Source organism: Callithrix jacchus, chromosome 2 (assembly GCF_049354715.1).
Source record: "Callithrix jacchus isolate 240 chromosome 2, calJac240_pri, whole genome shotgun sequence".
In the NCBI taxonomy this organism is placed as follows: Eukaryota; Metazoa; Chordata; class Mammalia; order Primates; family Cebidae; genus Callithrix; species Callithrix jacchus.
Window position 1 is genome coordinate 145,227,802 of NC_133503.1, and position 24,444 is coordinate 145,252,245.

A 24,444-nucleotide genomic window follows, 5' to 3' on the forward strand; every position below is an offset into this window, starting at 1 on the left:
CTAGATAGAGATAGCCAAAGAATGGGTAATGAGAGAGAATAGGAAAAAAGTGGGAAAATAATTATTTTTTGTTTAAAGAAAAGAAAAAGTTTGAATTACAGATTTTAAATAGAACACTTATATATTGATACCTAGACTTTAATACCTGTCAGATAATGTCAAAAGCTTAGTCAATAGATTTATATAAAATTATTTATAGCATAATTCATTATTCTTCCTTTATATTGGCTAACCAGTATAATGTAATTATCAAGTGCAAAAACAATGTGAAATTTGTCTTTTGGGGACAATTAATGATGAGAAAGCAAGATTCATAGCCATCTTTTCAGATGTGCTTTCTAAGAGATTAAATTAGGTAACATGTTAATGTAACCAGTAAAGGAAGATACAGAAAATTTATAAATGTTGGCTGCTGTCTTCTCTCACTTCCCTTTCCTCTGAATAGTCTTTTTTGTAGACAAGGTGACTCTTGTAAAGCAAGTAAAATATATATCATGTCCTAGAAGAACAGTATTTGTCTCTTGCAAGGCTGTTATCAGTAATAAAAGTTCACTTTAGTGGGCAGTTAATTAACTATTCTCTTTACTTACTGGATACACACTGGATGAGGTTCTTAGATTTAATATGTAAAAGAGTAAGGAAGTTTAGAAGGACTGTGTTTTACAGTACTTAATGGTTACATGTAGAAAGAGAAATAACCACAAACTTCGTGATAACAGTCTAAAAATTATTTTTAAAAGTACTAAAAAAAGAAAACATAATGGTCAAAGTATAGCTATTGTACCATATGAAAGAACCTCAAGGACAGTGGGAATGGTGAAGTATTTGTTTTCCTGAGGCTACAAAAGAAGCATGAATGTAAGATAAGTACATATTTTAGTAGACACTTGCTATTGTAATATGTTAATACCATGGTCAAAAGATACTTTTTGATGATGGTTCTCCTAGGATCTATGCAAGAAAAAGTAATAACTAAAATGTGTAAAATGTGTAAAGACTTATTATAGGTGTTGTCTTCAGGAAAAAGCATAGGAAAATAAATGCATTCTGGGGAAAAAAATATACATTGGTAGAACTTTAATGTTCTTTGATAATTGACTGACAATCAGAAACACTTCAAGAAGTAAGAGTTGGGCATGTTGAAGCATGCAAACCTTTAGGAACACTTTCCTAAATGACAGTGTTCTCTGGCTTCAACTACAGAATTCTGTTAAGAATCAAAGACTTCAACTATAATTGCATTTAATCAGAGAATGCTCTTCTATAAGGCATTCTTTGAGAAATCCATATAAAAATTAAATGTTTAAGAATCTGTGTATTCATTTAGCCATACAAAAGACATTTAAATGAAAATGTTATTCACTGGAATTTTGTTATGCCATAGAGCTATCTTAGGAACAAGATTCCAAGGCAGAAGTGAAACTGATGGCAGCACTGCATTTATATTTAGTGTATAATACTAGAGTGGCATTAATAATATAGCAGATACAGACATTTTTTCCCCCCATTTTGGATTATGGTGATTCACAGTGGTAGAAGCTTTGTAAAATATAAATTCTGATTCTTTTTCAATTTGGTCCAATTTAAATTCCCCTAGCTTCTTCTAAGTATAAAAGAAATGGGTCTGGGTTTGTGAATTAGCTTTTTTAAAATTAAAAAATAAACAATCTGCTGAGTCTATTCAGAAATGTACCTCAATTAGGGCATTTAAAAAAATGTGTGAACATGTTTAAAAGTAACCTTTACCATAATTCAGCTTGGGAGAAATAGAAATTATTGATAATGATAAATCATAAAATTAAGCTTGTTAAATAATATTACTTGGGAAAAGTACTATACTTCATTAACTTTAACATTTTTCTTCTTTTCCTTTCTTTGGCTCTGTATTGGCCAATGAGTTTTTACTGTGAGAGATGCTAAAGAAGAGCATTTAATTTTTTGTTTTACTTTAAAGTTCATCCATGTATTTTATTTTGAATGGCTACTGTGTACTACATACCAGAAGAAACTGGTTTCTTTCCATCTCAGATTTTATCTGGCTTCTTATAAGCTGGCAGATCTAGGAAATGCTATACTTCTTAATATATAGCAGTTTTAATCTCCATTTGTATAAAATTTAAGAATATTTTAAAGAAAAATTAGTAATTTATAATTTTACGAATTTACTTCTACTTTTAATATTCTTTAATTTTCAGATCAGGTTATTAGTCAAGATGTATATACTCAATCCATTTTGAATGCTTTTCCAGATTATGCTGTCTTCATTGAAGGGTTCGTATTTATTTAAGGGTATGATAAATATTTAATAGATTGAGATCTATACACTGATACATATCATTGACCTGACTAACAAATATATTTTGGAAATCAACTTTGTTTCTATGAGAGCTCTGCATCTTTAATAACACTTATTCAGTTATGTATAATTAAAATAAACTTTTATTGTAATTTAGAAATAAATCAAGATATATTTGCTAGAGTGTATAAGCCAGAAGTTGCCTAGGAAATGGCTGCAATTCATTTTAAAGTTCTTAAAATTTTGAAACTTCTCACATACATGTGTTGTTAACTTTTCAATCTTGTTATATATTTTAAGAGGGATGATATTTTCCCTTATGTTTATTCACTTTGAGCAGTAAATCAGTAATTACAAATATCCATTTGAATATAAATTTATCTGTGTTTCTAAATTGTATTTAGTTTTCTGCTTTCTGGATTTGATGTCTAATATATACTACTTTCTTTAATAGATATAATTTTAAACACAATAATAAGAACAGCATTAGAATAGAAATCAGTACCCATTCTTCTACATTTCTTAGAACATCACATACCACCAGTCAAGTGCTTTTATTGAAATATAGTTAGTAGCAATTAGGCTAAATTTTGGCTTTCACAGATTGGAACTGTTAAAGCCCAGTTGACCCTAATGTTTTTGGATAGTGGTAGTATTTGTAGTACCATGTAAGATTCACATATTTCACATAAAAGTATGCTTATTGAATTTCCAGATATATGACATCATAGTGTAGTAATATTAGATTAGCAGTTCATAATAAAAATTTTTGTCCCAGGTTTCACAAAGACCACTAGAATAATTGAATAAATAAGCTTAAGTCTCTCTTCCAGTTTTTCATTTTTAAAATTGGGTAACTGCCCCAATTCTATTTCACATTGTAGTGATTCAGATCTTATTTTTAAATTTTAATAATAAAAAATTAAGGATTACTATAATTAAAAATGTCAAGTTTTCTTTCTATAAATCCATAAGCCTATTTTAACAATTCTTTATTCCAGACATTAAAAACTTAATTAACAATAAAAAATTTAAAAGCCACTCTTTATTGCACATGTACAACATATCTGACAATCTCCTACTGGTCTCAAACTCCTAAATGAATCACTAAGTTACATTTGGTCATGCATTGCTCTTTTAGACTACGAAAGTCAGTACATTTTCTATATCTTCGGGTGATTCATCCTTCAATCTAGAAAAATGTTAACACAGCTTTCTAAAGTGTCTATTGGTAGGGATTAGTCTCATAATTTATATTTACTATTCTGTTTATAATAATTTAAAATGTTGCACTAATTAGACCTATACAAAAAGAATAGTCAGTTTTCTTGGTAATAGAAAGGGATATAAGTAGTGATAATTAGAAACCAAAACTGAATATACCCTGCTAGATTAGTTCCCAGAGAATATGGTTTATCTTTAATACATATAATTTGCCTGAGAATAAGCGATTGACTAAATATTCTATCAGTAAAGATAATACCTCCCTAGATTATCATTTCTTTTTATATCTTTATTATTTTTAACTGGAGAGAAAAACTTCAGTTTTTTACAATCAAAATAAGTATTAAAGTGATATTATAAAATCAGAGCCCCAAATCCTAACCCAAGAACAACTATGAAATTAATAGTGCATTGTTGTTAAGTGCTGGGTAGGTTAGCTCTTGAATAAAGTTTAGTTTGTTACATGAAAAACATTAATAAATAAATTCATTATTCTCAGGCTTTCTATAAACACCAACAGTTTCTATAAACACCAACAGTATAATGCAACATTAAAAGTACTTCAAAGCACATTTAAAAAATGTTTAAGCAATTGTTATTTACATCATTTATGGTTGGCCAACTGTAGTAATGTATGAAAATTCCTAAAACGGAAAGAAAAAATAGCAAAGAAAGCAGAAAACAATGAATCCAATGACCCAGTTCACTGAATAAATATATATGATCACCATATCCATGTCAAACCACCATCCACGGCTATCATCCTCAAAGTGCAGGTAATCCATCCTGTGTGCACCATGTGGGAACTGCCTTCTTGTAACTGGAGCTGCATGTCTGTGGAAACCTAGAAGATGTATGAACATATTTTAAAGCCCATTAAATTCAAGCATGAATTCAGAAAAGAAGCTGCAATATGAACACAAGTACAATTAAAGCATATCTTGATTTCACTGAGTGGAGTTATGTTGTATTCCTGAGAGTTTTTTTTCAATGACAAACAACTATTAGAAGCCCCTTCTAGTTCAGAGCATTAAAGGCAGGATAGCAGAGAACACAGGATACAAAGTCAAGAGATTTACCTAGGTCTGCCACTTCATTGGGGCAAGTTATTTATCTCTTTTGGTCTTGGATTTCTCATCTATACCATCTAATTTCTTCAAAACTTTGTAAGGATCAAATGCAATTATTTTCAGGACAACATTTTCTAAATTTAAACTTTATTCATGTGTTATTTTTACAACTGCTTTATAACTTCTGATCACCAGCTTAACCTTATACTTCAAGAATTTCATTTAGTTTAGTTCTTTGAGCAAAGTTCTAAGAAGAATCTTACTTCATTTTGGCATTGAATAAACTGGACAGACATAATGATATGCCTTTAAGGAAAATTAGCTTTGATTTCCATAGAATTCAAAGCATGGGGATTGGTTGGTACATAAAAAGTAAATCTTGAAAGTAGGCTATAGTCTACTTATTACTAAATGAAATATAACATTTCTGAGAAATATTACATCTCATGAAATACAATGTTTTCTTTGTATATTTACATGCTAATGAAAGCTTGAGAATAAACCTGCTGAATAGAAACTTGCTTTTATTGGTTGACCAATATATAAAAACTCAGTCATTTAAAAAATGAAATTCAATATTCTGAGGACTGATAACCTATCAATCTTTTGCTTTTTACTTTTTACTTATCTACTTCCAACTTTAAATATTTCTGTGATTATTCGTGTTGGGTAGCAGGGATAGCATAATACACTAGGCAGAAAAAAATGTAATTCTGGTGCTTGCTAGCAACTCTGGTGATAAAAGTTCTGTGAAGCTCTAGCTTGAAGCAAATTCTGGTTCATTCATTATAACAATCGAGTAATGTTAAATATTATACTCTAGGTCACGCTGCTTATTCTGATGACAAGGTTGTGTTTACCTGGGTATTAGTGTGGTCATTTAAAGTCAAATCTCTTTAATTAAGAACTATCCTATTTTTTATGTATTAAGTTTATTTGAAAATTATGTTTACTTAAGTAGGTTCAAAATATGAAATTTAAAAAGATGAGATAAACATGAAGTAAGTGATACTTTATTTTATTCTTATTTATTTATTTTTATTGAGATGGAGTTTCACTCTGTCACCCAAGCTGGAGTGCAATGGCATGATCTTGGCTCACTGCAACCTCTCCCTCCCTGCTTCAGCCTCCTGAGTAGCTGGGATTATAGGCATATGCGACCATGTCTGGCTAAATTTTTTTGTATATTTAGTAGAGACGGGGTCTCAAACTCCTAACCTCAAGCAATTCACCTCCCTCAACCTCCCACAGTGCTGGGATTACAGGCATGAGCCACTGTGCCCAGCTAAAAATAACTGATATTTAAAAATAATTGTAGAGCTACACTGAAACAGGTTTTAAAATAATTTCTAATTGGTCTTGGTTGACTTTCTATCATATCTGATTTGATTTAAAAACATGTTTTTTACTGATATACAAATATTGTACATTTTTATGACATATATGTAATATTATTTATTGGTGTAACCAAAAAAGCCTGAATAGCTAAGGAGATCCTAAGCAATAAGAACAAAGCTGGAGGCATCATGTTACTTGACTTCAAACTATACTACACGGTGACAGCAACCAAAACAGCATGATACTAATACAAAAGTAGACACAGACCAATGGAGCAGAATAAAGAGCCCCAAAATAAGGCTACACATCTACAACCATCTGATTTTCAACAAAGCTGACAAGAACAAACAATGGGGAAAGTATTCCCTATTCAATAAGTGGTGCTTGGATAACTGGCTTGCTACATGTAAAAGATTGAAGTGGACCCCTTACTTATACCATATATAAAAAGAAACTCAGGAGGGATTAAAGACTTAAATGGAAAACCCAAAACTATAAAAACCCTGGAAGACAACATATGCAATACCATTCTGGACATAGGAATGGGCAAGGATTTCATGAGGAAGATGCCAAAAGTAACTGCAACAAAAGCAAAAACTGATAACTGAGATCAAATTAAAGTAAAGAGCTTCTGCACAGCAAAAGAAACTTTAAACAGAGTAAAGAGGCAACCTACAGAATGAGAAAATTTTTACAAACTATGCATCTGACAAAGGTCTAATATCCAACATTTATAAGGCACTTAAACTAATTTACAAGGAAAAACAACCCATTTAAAAAGTAGGCAAAGGACATGAACAGGCATTCTTCAAAAGACATACATGCGGCCAATAAACAGCAAAAAAACTTACTATCACTGATCACTAGAGAAATGCATATAAAAACCACAATGAGATACCATCTCACACCTGGCAGAATGGCTATTATTGAAAAGTCCAAAAATAACACATGCTGGTGAGACTGCAGAGAAAAAGGAATGCTTATACACTGTTGATGGGAGTGTGAATTGTTCAACCACTGTGGAAAACTGTGTGGTGATTCCTCATAGACCTCAAAACAAATATCATTTGACCCAGCAACCCCATTACTGGGTATATACCCAAAGGAATATAAATCATTCTATCATAAAGACACATGCATGTGTATGTTCTTTTCAGCACTATTCACAATAGCAAAGACATGGAATCAACCTAAATGCTCAACAACGGTAGACTGGATAAAGAAAATGTTGTACATATACACTATGAAATACTATGCAGCCATAAAACAGAATGAGATCATGGCCTTTACAGAAACATGGCTGGGGCTGGAGGCCATTATCCTTAGCAAGCTAATGTAGGAACAGAAAACCAAATACTGCATGTACTCACTTATAAGTGGAAGCTAAATGATGAGAACACATGGATACAAGAAGGGAGCAATAGACACTGGGGCCTATCAGAAGATAAAGGGTGGGAGGAGGGAGATGAGCAGAAAAATAACTATTAGGTCCTAGGCTTATTACCTGAGTGATGAAATAATCTGTGTATCACATCCCTGTGACATGAGTTTACCTATATAACAAACTTGCACATGTACCCCTGAACCTAAAAGTTAAAAAATTATTTTAATCTATAAATTTAAATTTAACTTAAATTTAAATTTCTTATTTCTAATAGGATAAATTAAATAGTAAGTATAAGATTTTGTCTGGTATAGTTGAGCTTATGAGGATCACGAGCCACTCTAATATCCAAGATTATTCTTTTGTCTACCAAATACCAATTTTTGTCCCCATTTAAAACGTATGGGATAGGAGACAATACACTTAAAACTAATATGATCACATGATAATCAATGTATATGTTTTAATATACACAACCACTTCATTCTAAAAAGGATTTGGATTGGAGTTAATAGTAAGAGAAGCTTCTGCACCAGGAATTCGCTTTTACAGGCATAATCATAATTTACTCTTTGTGATAAGCTGATAATTACTTTGGTATTAAGACCTGGATTAAAGAATACTCAATATTTATAGTTCATTGTAACTATGCTATAGTTCATTTTAACTATGCTATTTTAAAATAAGAAACATAATAAGGACACATACTTCATTTGCCACATAATCCAGTGAAAAAAGGCAAACTGCAGAGAAAATTTTACTCTTCAAGAAATATGAAGAATTAAATTCTTGTGCCATTATTCCACATACTCATTATTCACAAGTCAAAATAATGTCTCTGTATCTATGAAGATGTTCATATGGTTTTCTCCTTTAATCTGTTAATGTGATGAATTCAACTTGTGAATTTTTCTAATGTTGAATATTAAGTTTATTAAATTGATTTTCCTCCTTCATATATACCATTCCTTCATATGGATACATTCCATATGTCCCTAATATTGGTTTTTATATACTGAGGAACTTAGCTTTTCACAATTTTATATGGCATTTTAATGCATATGCTAAGAGGGATATTGGTCTATAGTATTCTGTTTTATGTTATTTTTGCCTGGTTTGTGTATCATGATATTGGCTTCATATAACATGTTGGATGTTAGGTGACAATTTTCCATGGATCTCTGTGTGTCTGCACATCTTGCAAGCAGAAGTACTTACTGCCTTTGTTCTGGACTATGTTTTGAAAGATATTTGCATAGCAAACTGTCTTGGAAGACAAGTTCCTTTGGAATTGAATGTAGGTTTGTTTGTATTCTTAGAACATAGCATATTTAATGTCTGTTATAAAAGATTTGAGTTTTGTAAGCTTAGAGTTCTTCCATGTAACACACCCCATGCATATATGGATATCACGATCCCCTATGGGAAATGAGGCTCAGGTATCCATCACATATGCTGCTACTCCAGCTACAGCTGTGAGTAACAAACCATCCTTTGTGTCTTCTGTCTTCTGCCACCATCTATGACAGTGGTCAAATAAAACTGTTAGCTTACAAATACGGTAAAATCTCAGGCCATTAATAATTCTAGACATTGGCAATCTTGTAATCTCTTATTATCTTAAATAATTTGCATAAAAATAGAATTCTTTGATGGGGATAGCATTGAATCTATAAATTACTTGGGGCATTATGGCCATTTTCACGATACTGATTCTTCCTAACCATGAGCATGGAATGTTTTTCCATCTGTTTGTGTCCTCTCTTATTTCTTTGAGCCATTTTGTAGTTCTCCTTGAAGAGGTCCTTCATGTCCTTTGTTAGTTGTATTCCTAGGTGTTTTTTTTTTTTAAATTTTTTATTGGATTTTAGGTTTGGGGGTACATGAGCAGAGCATGCAAGACAGTTGTGTAGGTACACACATGGCAGTGTGCTTTGCTTCCCTTCTCCCCTTCACCCACATTTGGCATTTCTCCCCAGGCTATCCCTCCCCACCTCCCCTCCCACTGGCCCTCTCCTTTTCCCCCCAGTAGACCCCAGTGTTTAGTACTCCCCTTTCTGTGTCCATGTGTTCTCATTTTTCATCACCGGCCTATGAGTGAGAATATGTGGTGTTTCATTTTCTGTTCTTGTGTCAGTTTGCTGAGGATGATGTTCTCCAGATTCATCCATGTCCCTACAAACGACACAAACTCATCATTTCTGATTGCTGCATAATATTCCATGGTGTATATGTGCCACATTTTTCCAATACAGTCTATTATCAATGGGCATTTGGGTTGATTCCAGGTCTTTGCTATTGTAAACAGTGCTGCAATGAACATTCATGTACAGGTGTCCTTATAGTAGAACGATTTATAGTCTTTTGGATATATACCCAGTAATGGGATTGCTGGGCCAAATGGAATTTCTATTTCTAAGGCCTTGAGGAATCGCCACACTGTCTTCCACAATGGTTGAACTAATTTACACTCCCACCAACAGTGTAAAAGTGTTCCTTTTTCTCCACATCCTCTCCAGCATCTGTTGTCTCCAGATTTTTTAATGATCACCATTCTAACTGGCGTGAGATGGTATCTCAATGTGGTTTTGATTTGCATCTCTCTGATGACCAGTGACGATGAGCATTTTTTCATATGATTGTTGGCCTCATATATGTATTCTTTCGTAAAGTGTCTGTTCATATCCTTTTCCCACTTTTGAATGCGCTTGTTTGTTTTTTTTTCTTGTAAATCTGTTTGAGTTCTTTGTAAATTCTGGATATCAGCCGTTTGTCAGATGGGTAAACTGCAAAAATTTTTTCCCATTCTGTTGGTTGCCAATTCACTCTAGTGACTGTTTCTTTTGCCGTGCAGAAGCTGTGGAGTTTCATTAGTCCCATTTGTCTATTTTGGCTTTTGTTGCCAATGCTTTTGGTGTTTTGTTCATGAAGTCCTTGCCTACTCCTATGTCCTGGATAGTTTTGCCTAGATTTCCTTCTAGGGTTTTTATGGTGCCAGGTCTTATGTTTAAGTCTTTAATCCATCTGGAGTTAATTTTAGTGTAAGGTGTCAGGAAGGGGTCCAGTTTCTGCTTTCTGCACATGGCTAGCCAGTTTTCCCAACACCATTTGTTAAACATGGAATCCTTTCCCCATTGCTTGTTTTTATCAGGTTTATCAAAGATTATATAGTTATAGATATGTTGTGTTGCCTCCAGTGCCTCTGTTTTGTTCCATTGGTCTATATCTCTGTTTTGGTACCAGTACCATGCTGTTTTAATTACTGTAGCCTTGTAGTATAGTTTGAAATCCGGTAGTGTGATGCCCCCCGCTGTGTTGTTTTTGCTTAGAATTGCCTTGGCTATGCGGGCTCTCTTTTGGTTCCATATGAAGTTCATGGTGGTTTTGTCCAGTTCTGTGAAGAAAGTCAATGGTAGCTTGATGGGGATAGTGTTGATTCTGTAAATTACTTTGGGCAGTATAGCCATTTTCACGATATTAATTCTTCCTAACCATGAACATGGAATGTTTCTCTATCTGTTTGTGTCCTCTCTGATTTCATTGAGCAGTGGTTTGTAGTTCTCCTTGAAGAGGTCCCTTACATTCCTTGTGAGTTGTATTCCAAGGTATTTTATTCTTTTTGTAGCAATTGTGAATGGCAGTTGGTTCTTGATTTGGCTTTCTTTAAGTCTGTTATTGGTGTAGAGGAATGCTTGTGATTTTTGCACATTGATTTTATATCCTGAGACTTTGCTGAAGTTGCTTATCAGTTTCAGGAGTTTTTGGGCTGAGGTGATGGGGTCTTCTAGGTATACTATCATGTCATCTGCAAATAGAGACAATTTGGCTTCCACCTTTCCTATTTGAATACCCTTTATTTCTTTTTCTTGCCTGATTGCTCTGGCTAGAACTTCCAGTACTATATTGAATAGGAGTGGTGAAAGAGGGCATCCTTGTCTAGTGCCAGATTTCAAAGGGAATGCTTCCAGTTTTTGCCCATTCAGTATGATATTGGCTGTTGGTTTGTCATAAATAGCTTTTATTAGTTTGAGATACGTTCCATCGATACCGAGTTTATTGAGGGTTTTTAGCATAAAGGGCTGTTGAATTTTGTCAAATGCCTTCTCTGCGTCAATTGAGATAATCATGTGGTTTTTGTTTTTGATTCTGTTTATGTGGTGAATTACGTTCATAGACTTGCGTATGTTGAACCAGCCTTGCATCCCTGGGATGAATCCTACTTGATCATGATGAATAAGTTTTTTGATTTGCTGTTGCAATCGGCTTGCCAATATTTTATTGAAGATTTTTGCATCTATGTTCATCATGGATATTGGCCAGAAGTTTTCTTTTCTTGTTGGGTCTCTGCCGGGTTTTGGTATCAGAATGATGTTAGTCTCGTAAAATGATTTGGGAAGGATTCCCTCTTTTTGGATTATTTGGAATAGTTTTAGAAGGAATGGTACCAGCTCCTCTTTGTGTGTCTGGTAGAATTCGGCTGTGAACCCGTCTGGACTTGGGCTTCTTTTGAGTGGTAGGCTCTTAATTGCTGACTCGACTTCTGACCTTGTTATTGGTCTATTCATAGTTTCAGCTTCCTCCTGGTTTAGGCTTGGGAGGACACAGGAGTCCAGGAATTTATCCATTTCTTCCAGGTTTACTAGTTTATGTGCATAGAGTTGTTTGTAATATTCTCTGATGATGGTTTGAATTTCTGTGGAATCTGTGGTGGTTTCCCCTTTATCATTTTTTATTGCATCTATTTGGTTGTTCTCTCTTTTATTTTTAATCAATCTGGCTAGTGGTCTGTCTATTTTGTTGATCTTTTCAAAAAACCAGCTCCTGGATTTATTGATTTTTTGAAGGGTTTTTCGTGTCTCAATCTCCTTCAGTTCAGCTCTGATCTTGGTTATTTCTTGTCTTCTGCTGGGTTTTGAGTTTTTTTGATCTTGCTCCTCTAGCTCTTTCAATTTTGATGATAGGGTGTCAATTTTGGATCTCTCCATTCTCCTCATATGGGCACTTATTGCTATATACTTTCCTCTAGAGACTGCTTTAAATGTGTCCCAGAGGTTCTGGCATGTTGTGTCTTTGTTCTCGTTGGTTTCGAAGAACTTCTTTATTTCTGTCTTCATTTCCTTGTTTACCCAGTCAACATTCAAGAGCCAGTTGTTCAGGTTCCATGAAGCTGTGCGGTTCTGGGTTGGTTTCTGTATTCTGAGTTCTAACTTGATTGCACTATGGTCTGAGAGGCTATTTGTTATGATTTCAGTTGTTTTGCATTTGTTGAGCAGTGCTTTACTTCCAATTATGTGGTCAATTTTAGAGTAGGTGTGATGTGGTGCTGAGAAGAATGTGTATTCTGTGGATTTGGGGTGGAGAGTTCTGTAAATGTCTATCAGGTTTGCTTGCTCCAGGTCTGAGTTCAAGCCCTGGATATGCTTGTTGATTTTCTGTCTGGTTGATCTGTTTAATATTGACAGTGGAGTGTTAAAGTCTCCCACTATTATTGTGTGGGAGTCTAAGTCTCTTTGTAAGTCATTAAGAACTTGCCTTATGTATCTGGGTGCTCCTGCATTGGGTCCATATATGTTCAGAATCGTTAGCTCTTCTTGTTTTATCGATCCTTTTACCATTATGTAATGGCCTTCTTTGTCTCTTTTGATCTTTGTTGCTTTGAAGTCTATTTTATCAGAGATGAGAATTGCAACTCCTGCTTTTTTTTGCTCTCCATTTGCTTGGTAAATCTTCCTCCATCCCTTTATTTTGAGCCTTTGTGTATCCTTGCATGTGAGATGGGTTTCCTGGATACAGCACACCGATGGGTTTTGGTTCTTTATCCAGTTTTCCAGTCTGTGTCTTTTGATTGGTGCATTTAGTCCATTTACATTTAGGGTTAATATTGTTATGTGTGAATTTGATACTGCCATTTTGATGCTAGCTGGCTGTTTTGCCCGTTAGTTGATGTAGATTCTTCATTATGTTGATGCTCTTTAGCATTTAGTGTGATTTTGGAATGGCTGGTACTGGTGGTTCCTTTCTATGTTTAGTGCCTCTTTCAGGAGCTCTTGTAAAGCAGGCCTGGTGGTGACAGAAGCTCTGAGTACTTGCTTGTTGGCAAAGGATTTTATTTTTCCTTCACTTCTGAAGCTCAGTTTGGCTGGATATGAAATTCTGGGTTGAAAGTTCTTTTCTTTAAGGATGTTGAATATTGGCCCCCACTCTCTTCTTGCTTGTACTGTTTCTGTCGAGAGATCTGCTGTGAGTCTGATCGGCTTCCCTTTGTGTGTGAACCGTCCTTTCTCTCTGGCTGCCCTTAGTATTTTCTCCTTCATTTCAACCTTGTTGAATCTGACGATTATGTGCCTTGGGGTTGCTCTTCTTGCGGAATATCTTTGTGGTGTTCTCTGTATTTCCTGCATTTGAGTGTTGGCCTGTCTTGCTAGGTGGGGGAAATTTTCCTGGACGATGTCCTGAAGAGTATTTTCCAGCTTGGATTCATTCTCTTCATCCCCTTCTGGTACACCTATCAAACGTAGGTTAGGTCTTTTCACATAGTCCCACATTTCTTGGAGAATTTGTTCATTCCTTTTTGTGCTTTTTTCTGTGATCTTGGTTTCTTGTTTTATTTCATTGAGGTGATCTTCAACTTTTGATATTCTTTCTTCTGCTTGGTCAATTTGGCTATTGAAACTTGTGCATGCTTCGCGAAGTTCTCGTATTGTGTTTTTCGGCTCCTTTAATTCATTCATATTCCTGTCTAAGTTATCCATTCTTGTTATCACTTCCTCAAATCTTTTTTCATATCTTTTTTCAAGTTCCTTAGTTTCTTTGCATTGATTTAATACATGTTCTTTTAGCTCACAAAAGTTTCTCATTATCCACCTTCTGAAGTCTAATTCCATCATTTCGTCACAGTCATTCTCCGTCCAGGTTTGTTCCCTTGCTGGTGGGGAGTTTTAGTCCTTTCTAGGAGGCGAGGTGTTCTGGTTTCGGGTGTTTTCCTCCTTTTTGCGCTGGTTTCTTCCCATCTTTGTGGATTTATCTGCTTGTCGTCTGCGTAGTTGCTGACTTTTTGATTGGGTCTCTGAGTGGACACCCAGATTGTTGATGATGAAGTATTTCTGTTACTTGGTTTTCCTTCTACCAGTCTTGCCCCTTTGATGTACAACTGCTGAAGTACACTCCAGGCCCTGCTTGTCTGGGGTACACCTATAGCAGCTGTGGCACAGTGAGGGATGCTACCAGTTTCTTTTTCTGCTATCTTTGTCCCAGGATGATGCCTGCCAAATGTCAGTCTTTTGTATATAGAGGGGTCAGGGAGCTGCTTGAGGAGACAGTCTGTACTTTATAAGAGCTCAATTGCTGAGCTGTGAGCTCTGTTGTTCATTCAGGGTTGTTAGGCTGCTATGTTTGATTCTGCTGCAACAGAGCTCATTATAAAAACCCTTTTTTTCTCAAATGCTCTTTGTTGGCGGTTTCGGGCTTTATTTTTGGATGTCCGTTGAGGTGTCCTGCCCAGCTAGGAGGCAGACTAGCCACTGTTTGCCTGCCGAGGCTCCGCCCTGCTGTTGTGTGGTTCACCCTGTTGCTGCAGGCTCTGCTGTTCTGCTGCGGTCTCCGCCACCAGCTCCGCCCTGCAGCAGAGTCTCTCTGTTGTAGCGGTTTGCCTCGGCAACGGCAGGCTGCGTCAGCAGTGGGCGTGTATCTCAGTAGGGACGGGTTGCCTCGGCAACGGCTGGCTGCGTCAGCAGTGGGCGTGTATCTCAGTTGGGGCGGGTTGCCTTGGTAATGGTGGACGCCTCTCCCCCGCAGAGCGTCTCAGACCGTCTGCACGGGGATCATTTGAAATCGTGGTTTTGTTCGTCCCACTGGGCTACCCCAAATGCTCTGTCCGTGCAATCCCCTGGGCTGGCCCACTGTCCAAGTCTCGTTCAGTTTCAAGTCCAGCCCTCTCAACTCTCAGGTTGCCGGTTCAACAGGGCACCCGGACAAGCGCGCCCTGTGGGGAGCGCTGGGTAGGGCAGGCCACCGCCACCCCAGCTGCCGGCTTCACCAGGCAGAGGTACTTCCTGGCATCCAGTGTCTCCTTTATACTTGGGAATTTTCCCCGTTCTGTGGGCAACAAAGATCAGTCTGGAAATGCAGCTCCGACTCACCTCTCCGAGGATTCAACGAGAGCTCCAATCCTGGGTTGTTCTCACAGCGCCATCTTGAGTCCTCCCTATCTTCCTAGGTGTTTTATTCTCTTTGTAGCAATTTTGAATGGGGGTTTGCTCTTGATTTGGCTCTCTGTTTGTCTGTTATTGGTGTAGAGAAATGCCTGTGATTTTTGCAATTGATTTTGTATCTTGAGACTTTGCTGAAGTTGCTTATCAGTTTAAGGAGATTTTGGGCTGAGATGATGGGGTTTTTCTAAATATACAATCATGTTGTCTGCAAATAGAGACAATTTGACTTCCTTCTTTCCTAATCGAATACCCTTTATTTCTTTTGCTTACCTGATTGCTCTGGCTAGCATTTCTAGTACTATGTTGAATAGGAGTGGTGAGAGAGGGCACCCTTGTCTAGTTTTTGCCCATTCAGTATGATATTGGCTGTGGGTTTGTCATAGTTTTATTATTTTGAGATACATTCCATCAATACCAAGTTTATTGAGGGTTTTTAACATAAAGGGCTGTTGAATTTTGTCAAAGGCATTCTCTGCATCTATTGAGATAATCATATGGTTTTGAACTGAAAAAAAAAAAAAACCACCTTAAACTTCATATGGAATCAAAAAAGGGCCTGCATAGCCAAGACAATACTAAGCAAAAAGAACAAAGCTAGAGGCATCACACTACCTGACTTCAAACTATACTACAAGGCTACGGTAACCAAAACAGCGGGGTACTGGTACAAAAACAGAGATATAGGCCAATGGCACAGAACAGAGGCCTCACAAGTAATGTCACACATCTACAACCATCTGATGTTTGACAAACCTCACAAAAACAGGCAATGGGGAAAGGATTCCCTGTTTAATAAATGGTGTTGGGAAAACTGGCTAGCCATGTACAGAAAGCTGAAACTGGACCCCTTACTGACACCTTGTATAAAAACTAGTTCCAGAGGGATTAAAGATTTAAACATAAGACCTAACACCATAAAAACCCTAGAAGAAAACCTAGACAATACCATTCAGGACATAGGCATAGGCAAAGACTTCATGACTAAAACATCAAAAGCAATGGCAGCAAAAGTCAAAATAGACAAATGGGTTCTAATTAAACCTAAGAGCTTCTGCACAGCAAAAGACACAATCGTTAGAGTGAACCGGCAATCAACAGAATGGGAAAAAATTTTTGCGATCTACCCATCTGAAAAAGGGCTAATATCCAGAATTTACAAAGAACTAAAACAGATTTACAAGAAAAAAAACAACCCCATAAAAAACTAGGTGAAAGATACGAACAGAGACTTTTCAAAAGAAGACATTTATGTGGCCAACAAACATATGAAAAAATGCTCATCATCACTGGTCATTAGAGAAATGTAAATCAAAACCACATTGAGATACCATCTCATACTAATTAGAATGGCTTTCATTTAAAAATATGTAGACAACAGACGCTGGAGAGGATGTGGAGAAATAGGAGCGCTTTTACACTTTTGATGGGAGTATAAATTAGTTCAGCCACTGTGGAAGACAGTGTGGCGATTCCTCAGGGATCTAGAACTAGAAATACCATTTGACCCAGTAATTCCATTACTGGTTATATACCCAAGGGATCATAAATCTTTCTATTATAAAGACACATGCACATGTATGTTCACTGCTACACTGTTTACAATAGCAAAGACCTGGAACCAACCCAAATGCCCATCGAAGATAGACTGGATAAAGAAAATGTGGCACATACACATCATGGAATAGTATGCAGCCATAAAAAAGGATGAGTTCAACTGAGCATCGTGGCTCAAGCCTGTAATCCCAGCACCTTGGGAGGCCGAGGTGGGTGGATCACAAAGTCAAGAGATCGAGACCATCCTGGTCAACATGGTGAAACCCCGTGTCTACTAAAAATACAAAAAATTAGCTGGGCATGGTGGCACGTGCCTGTAATCCCAGCTACTCAGGAGGCTGAGGCAGGAGAATTGCCTGAACCCAGAAGGCAGAGGTTGCGGTGAGCCGAGATCACGCCATTGCACTCCAGCCTGGGTAACAAGAGCGAAACTCCGTCTCAAAAAAAAAAACAAAAAACAAAAAACATGAGTTCATGTCCTTTGCAGGGACATGGATGAACCTGGAAACCATCATTCTCAGCAAACTGACACAAAAACAGAAAACCAAAGACTGCATGTTCTCACTCATAAGTAGGTATTGAATAATGAGAACACATGTACACAGGGAGGGAAACACCACACACTGTTGGGGGTTGGGAGGCTAGGGGAGGGATAGCAGGGAATGGGGAGATTAGGGAGGGATAGTATTAGGAGAAATATCTAATGTAGGTGATGGGTGATGGAGGCAGCAAACCACCATGGCATGTGTATACCTATGTAACAATCCTGCAAGATCTGTACATGTACCCCAGAACTTAAGGTAAAATTAAAAAAAAATTCTTATACTTAGAGTGCCTACATAAACTGGTTATGAGTAACATATAAACAAGGAACAACAAACTGTGGAAGGCTGTAGGAGGCAGTCTTTTATTTAAAAAAAATCTTTAATAAAACCTTTTATTAAAGGTTTCATAAATCTAGCCTATGAAAGCCCTTGGGCCTGTAGTTTTTTCAGGTCTAGGAGCAGATTTAAAAATACCTATTAATTTCTTTAATACTTGTTGGTCTCTTCATGTTTTCTAGTTCTTCTTGAGCCATTTCTAATAACTTTAATACAAAATTATCCATTATATTCAAGTTTTCAAATAAATTGGACTAAAACTTTGATTAATTGTACCCTTAAGGCTTTTCAGAAATATTCTAGTCTCTGATTACATGGTTTGTAGATCCTGTCCCTTGAAGGTTAAGAATGGCCATGGGACTTGACCAGTGAAAATGATTGTCCGATGAAAGCAATGTGTGCTGTTTCTGGGTTGAAGCATTTATCAGTTTAAGTTTCTCTGCAGCAGTCTCTTTTTCTCTGCCACAGTAACCAGTAATATACCAGACAGAGACTGCTCTGTCATGGTGATTCAGGTTGGGTTCCATGGTTTAGGATGTGAGGTAGAGCACCCAGCAGTTCAGGGAAAATTTTAATCTTACTATGAATTCGTACTGAAAACAGTGATGTAACTAATAAAACCACTGAAGAAACAGGTGATAAAAATGGAAGTTGAATTTTCCCACATGGAGAAACAAGCTCTTGGAGAAATTCATTGTGGTGAAATCAAAGAGCATGAAGGATGCATGAAGAAAATATTCAAGTTGCTATCAGGTTTAGGAGATTATAAAGATTACAAAGTTACTCCTGTCTCCTCTTCAATTCTATTTTGTAGAATTTACCTCAGAGTGATTTCTCTCTCATATCCTAGAAAACAAGTCTATGACTTTTTTCCCCCATAGTATATGATTCAAATTTATATTCACCAACAAAGACCATAAAGTGAACTCTATTATCTTGAAGTTTCTTTCAGAGATAGAAAAACTATATCTGAACAGTTATCTCACTAATTTTTGTCATTTTGGTAGGTTGTACTGTGCTAATAGTGGGCATTCAGTATGGTTTTGAGTGGATGGATGAGTGCCTGCATAAAAGGATAGAGTTTATAGAATATAAAATGAATAATTGCAAATTTTTGAGACTGTCCTAAATCGAGGCTTTCAAATATATTTTCAGCAGGAATTGAAAATTAATATGAATATATCTTAAAGAATTTTGTAGGTTCTTTACAGGCTAATTCAGAGCCTTGAAATTAGTATTAAATAAGAGACATGTCCTATATTTCACATATAATGGGAAAAATAAAATGTTACAGCACAATATTTTACTGCTTTATATTACATAAGAATTTTGTTGTGTCAAAAGTTGATTGATCTAAGTAGGTCTTAGCAGAGGTGGAGCAATTTATTTATAGTCACAACTAGGTATAGAGTTACTGTTAATGTACTTGCAAAATTAATGCAAAATAGACGTTAAATTTCATCTTTTCTCTTATATCTTTAGGCTCTTAGAGTAAAAAGTATTAATTCTGAAAGTTAACCTTTTATATTGAATAAGTTAAAATCTGTTGCACATTACTTATAACTGTAACATCTGCTTAAATTTCAATATAGTTTACAAAGTTATCAGTTTAAATTATAAAATTTTGTTTTAGTTCAATAACCAGGTATGAATTGAATACCATTTTTAAAAACAAATAGTTTTTATTGGGTAAGGTATATATAATATAACATGTTTGTCAGTGTAATCAATTTTAAGTGTACCACTCAGTGGCATTAACTACATTTACAGAATTGTCCAACCATCACCACTATTTATTTTCAAGTGTTTTCATTATCCCAAATAGAAACTATAGCCATTAAGCTAGAACTCATGACTCCCTTTCCCCAGCCACTGGTAATCTCTATTCTACTTTATCTATATGAATTTGTCTGTTCTAGGTATTTCATGTAAGTGGAATCACTCAATCTTTGTCTTTTTGTGTTTGGCTTACTTTACTGAGTATAATGTCTTCCAGGTTCATCCATATTTCAGTATGTATCAGAACATCATTCCTTTTTATAGTTTTTATTCCTTTTTTACCTATTATATGTATATACCACATTTTGTTTATCCATAGGTTGTTTCCACCTTTGGCTATTGTGAATAATGTTGCAGTGAACACTGGCATACAAGTATCTTTCTGAGTCCTTGTTTTCAATGCTCTTGGGTATACACAGAACTGTAGAGTCATATGGTAATTTTATATTTAGCTTTTTGATGAATTTATTTCCTACTAGCAATGTATCAGTTTCAATTTCTCCTTGTTAACACTTTGTATATATAGTCTGGATATTGAGCCATTATCAGAAATGATTTGCAACCATTTTTTTCCATTCTGTAGGTAGCCATGTTGTCTTTTTACATTCTTGATAATGTCCCTTGCACCACATTTAATTATTATTATAATTTTTTGAGATGGTTTCCCTCTGTCACCCAGGCTATAGTGCAGTGGAACAGCAATAGCTCACTTCAGCCTCACCCTCATAGGCTCAAGAAACGCTTCCAGACTTCAGCCTCCCAAGTAGCTAGGACTACAGGCATGCAACACTATGCCCAGCTAATTGCAATGTTGTTGTTGTTGATGTTAGTGACAGGGTCTTGTTATGTTGCCCAGGTTGGTCTTGAACTCCAGGCCTCGAGAGATTTCTTTCAAAATTTTTAATTTTGATGAAGTTCAATTTACTTTGTTGCTTGTGATTTTGATGTCATATCTAAGACTCCACTGTTCATAAATACCCCTATTTTGCAGGTTTTATGTTTTTTAGTTTTTATATTTAGGTTATTGATCAACTGGGAGTTAAGGGGTCCAACTTCATTCTTTTGCATGTGTAAATCCAGCTATCCTAGCACTATTTATCAAAGAGACTATTCCTTTCCAAATGAATGAACTTCATTAGTAGCCTTGTCAAAAATCTATTGGCCATAGATATATGAATTTATTTCTGTACTTTCTGTTCCACTGGTCTATATGCCTATCCTTATGCCAGTACTACACTGTTTTGATTACTGTAGCTTTGTTGTAAGTTTTGAAATTATGAACACTGTACTTCTTTTCAGGATATCTTTTGGTTATGCAGAAGAAATTCTGTATGAATGTGAAGATCATCCTTTCCATTTCTACAGAAAGCACTGTTGAAATTTTGATAGGTATTACGTTAAATGGCCTTGGGCAGTACTGATATCTTAACAGTATTAAATCTTATAATCTATCAACACAGGATGTCGTTCTACTAATTTGAATCTTCTTTAATTTCCTTCAGCAATGTCTTATAGTTTCCAGTGTGCAAGTCTTTAACATCCATGCTTAAAATTATTCCTAGGTATTTTATTCTTTTAGAGGTTATTGTAAGTCAAATTGCTTTCTTAGTGTTCTTTCTGGATTGTTCATTGCTAGTGTACAGAAACACAACTGATTTTCCTGGGCTGATCTTATAACCTGCCATGTTGCTAAATTCATTAGCTCTAGTAGCTTTCTTTTGAGATTTTCTATATACAGGCTTAGGACATCTGAATGGAGATAGTTTTACTACATCTTTTCCAATTTGGATGGCTTTTATGTGTTTATTTTTTAAAACCAAATTCCTCCAGCTAGAGTTTCTAGAACTATGTTGAATAGCAGTGGTTTAAAGTGGGCATCCTCATTTTGTTCCTAATTTTAGGGGGAAAGCTTTCAGTTTTTCACCATTTAGTGTGACATTAGCTATGAGGTTTTCATAGGTGCCCAGTGTCATGTTGAAGCAGTCTTCTTCTATTCGTAGTCTTCTGAATGTGTTTATCATTACAGGGTGCTAGATTTTGACAAATGCTTTTCTATATCATGTAAAACAATCCCTTTCCCCCCTTTATTAAGGTGATACATTACATTGATTTTCTTATGTTGAACCATGCCTGCATTCCTAGATAAATCCCATTTGCTAATAATGTATAATCCTTTTAATATGCTGTTAGAATCAGTTTGTTAGTATTTTGCAGAGAACTTTTGCATTTATACTCCAAAGGGATAGTGGTCTATAATTCTCTTGTGATAATTTTAGCTTTCATACTGAGGTAATGCTGGCCTCATAGAATGAATCATGAAGTGTTTATTCTTCAATTATTTTTTAAAGAGTTTGAGAAGGATTGGGTTGCTTCTTTAAATATTTGGCAGAATTCTTCAATGGAGCCGTTTGGTCCTGGACTTTTCTTTCTTGGGAAGTTTGTGATTACTGATCACAACTTCAATCTTTTTACTTGTTATAGATCTGTTGAGATTTTCTATTTCTTCTTGATTCAGTTCAGATGATTTGTATGTTCTCAAAAATTCCTACATTTCACTTAAGTCCTCTAAGTTGTTGGTATGTAAGTGTTCATAGTATTCTCTCATAATCCTTATTTCTGTAAAATTGGTAGTAATGTCTCTACTCTCATTTCTGCTTTTATTGCTGTGCATCCTCTTTGTCAGTGTAGATAAAAGCTTGCCCAGTTGTTTTTATGTTTTCCTGACCAAATTTTAGTTTTGTTGATTATATTTTTCTATTCTGTATTTCCCTATTCTAATCATGTATTATTTCCTTCCTTCTGCTAGCTTGGGGATTAGAGTGCTCATTTTTTTAGTTCAAAGTATAAAATTGTGTTGACTTGAGATCTGCTTTTTTAATGGAGGCATTTACTGCTATAAAATTCCCTTTTAGCACTACTGTTGCTGGATCCTGTAAATTTTTGGCATGCTGTATTTTTGTTTTCATCCATATTAATGTATTTTCCAATCTCCCTCATGCTTTCTTCTTTGACCCAATTGGTTGTTTAAGAGTGTGTTGTTTAATTTCCATATAATAGTGAATTTTTCAGTTTTCTGTTTGTATGGATTTCTAGCTTCATTCCATGTGATTAGAAAAGGTATTTTGTATAGTTTCAATCTTTTAAAATGTATCAAGACTTACTTTGTGGTAATATGATGTCTTTTTAACTTTTATGATTCTAAGTACCAAAAATAAACATGGATTTACATATTTCAATTTTTTCCTTAGTTGCTAGGGGCTATACTTATCATTAGGTTATACGACATACAACATTATATATTTATATTCATGAATTCTGGGTTTATGTTATACTATTTCAAATTGGATACAATTAGGCTACACATGATTTATTTTTTATTTTCTTTCCAGAGTACATATATTAATATAATAAATACTAGAAGGCAATTTTTCTATTAAAAAGATAAGCAAACAGCGCTTAAGCAATTAGTTTTGACTGAATGATTGCTTTCCAAGATTGAGATAAATACAATCTCTAATTTGTTTGTTTTACTTTAATAGCATTCAGTTTATGTTCAATTACATTTCTAATGTAGTCATTTTATTTTCAAAATTGAGGATTATTTTCCAAATGAATGAAGCACAAATTAGTTTTTTTCTGTAATAAACAGAAAATGTTTTTCTTTACTTCTGTTAATATGGAATACAGAATAAACTAGATCTTACCAATTAGTCTATTTATAATCTACAGCTATAATTGGTAAGGTTTCAACAGCAAATTTAGCCTAGAGATCCTCTTAAATTTAACCTAATCTCTAACATATTACAAAATTATATTTTGTCAGAAAATACATCAAAGAATCTCATTTAGGTTGTGGAACAGAATGTATTAAGTCATAATTAACAGTCATTTAGGATAGGTATGTTCTCTAATTTTACAGATTAAAAATAAAAAAAGAAGACTCTACCTTTCAGAGTTTAGTTGATTTGTCATAGGTTACATGTAAGTGATGGAGCTGAGTCTTCAGTCAGTTTCTGTTTATATATCTATGATAGTACTGTGAATTTCAGATATTTCAAACTTTAAGACAATTCAAAAATATTCTCTCAGTAGCCTGACATTTTATATTATATTTCAAACAAATTGCTTTTTGAGAAGACAGCTATTTTTTAAAAATCATTCTATCTGTTCTCTCTAAATACACAAATATATCTCACTTTAAAATCCTTTCTTTGGCATTAAAGGAATAAGCAACTCTAATTAATGTTTATGTCGTCTATTTGTAACCTCAGTTGTTCTCAAGAGGGTTGGTGGGAGACATTTGGAAATATAAGGGGGCTTTTTAATATAATAAACGAGGAGATTTACTTCTGGTTAGGTATGCTAAGTGTTCAGGAGTGTTGATTTGGTCTTGTAGCAAGCATTGTTGGGTTAGAACTGACCAACAGTGTCTTTTTAGGAAACACTTTAGAGGTTATTTAGCAATCTTTCTGAAACAAATTAAGGAATTAAGGAGAAAATGACTCATAGTTGGTTAAAATTTTAACTCAAGCTTATTGGATAAACCTCTCTTGTCAGATCGTGTCTCAGACAAGGTATCATTTAAGTAGCAATATTCATATCAAAACAATGCTATACTTTCTAAATCTACAAATAAAAATATTTGACATGGTTAATATTAAGTTCTATCACTTGGTAATCAGTTTTATAAATATATATAGTCTTTTAG

At 35.1% G+C, this 24,444-nt stretch overlaps 1 protein-coding gene across 4 annotated transcripts in view; it reads right to left on the reverse strand.

Moving 5' to 3' along the window:
* Positions 1 to 1,062: 1,062 nt before the first annotated feature.
* The window catches only part of RNF180 (ring finger protein 180), a 242,999-nt gene continuing 219,617 nt past the window's right edge, over positions 1,063 to 24,444 (reverse strand). For all 4 annotated transcript variants that reach the window (XM_035291513.3, XM_008992003.5, XM_035291511.3 and 1 more), the window contains one exon: positions 1,063 to 4,364. In XM_035291513.3, the coding sequence (XP_035147404.1) occupies positions 4,165 to 4,364 (200 nt within the window). In that variant the 3' untranslated portion in view covers positions 1,063 to 4,164. The remainder of the gene's footprint in view (positions 4,365 to 24,444) is intronic.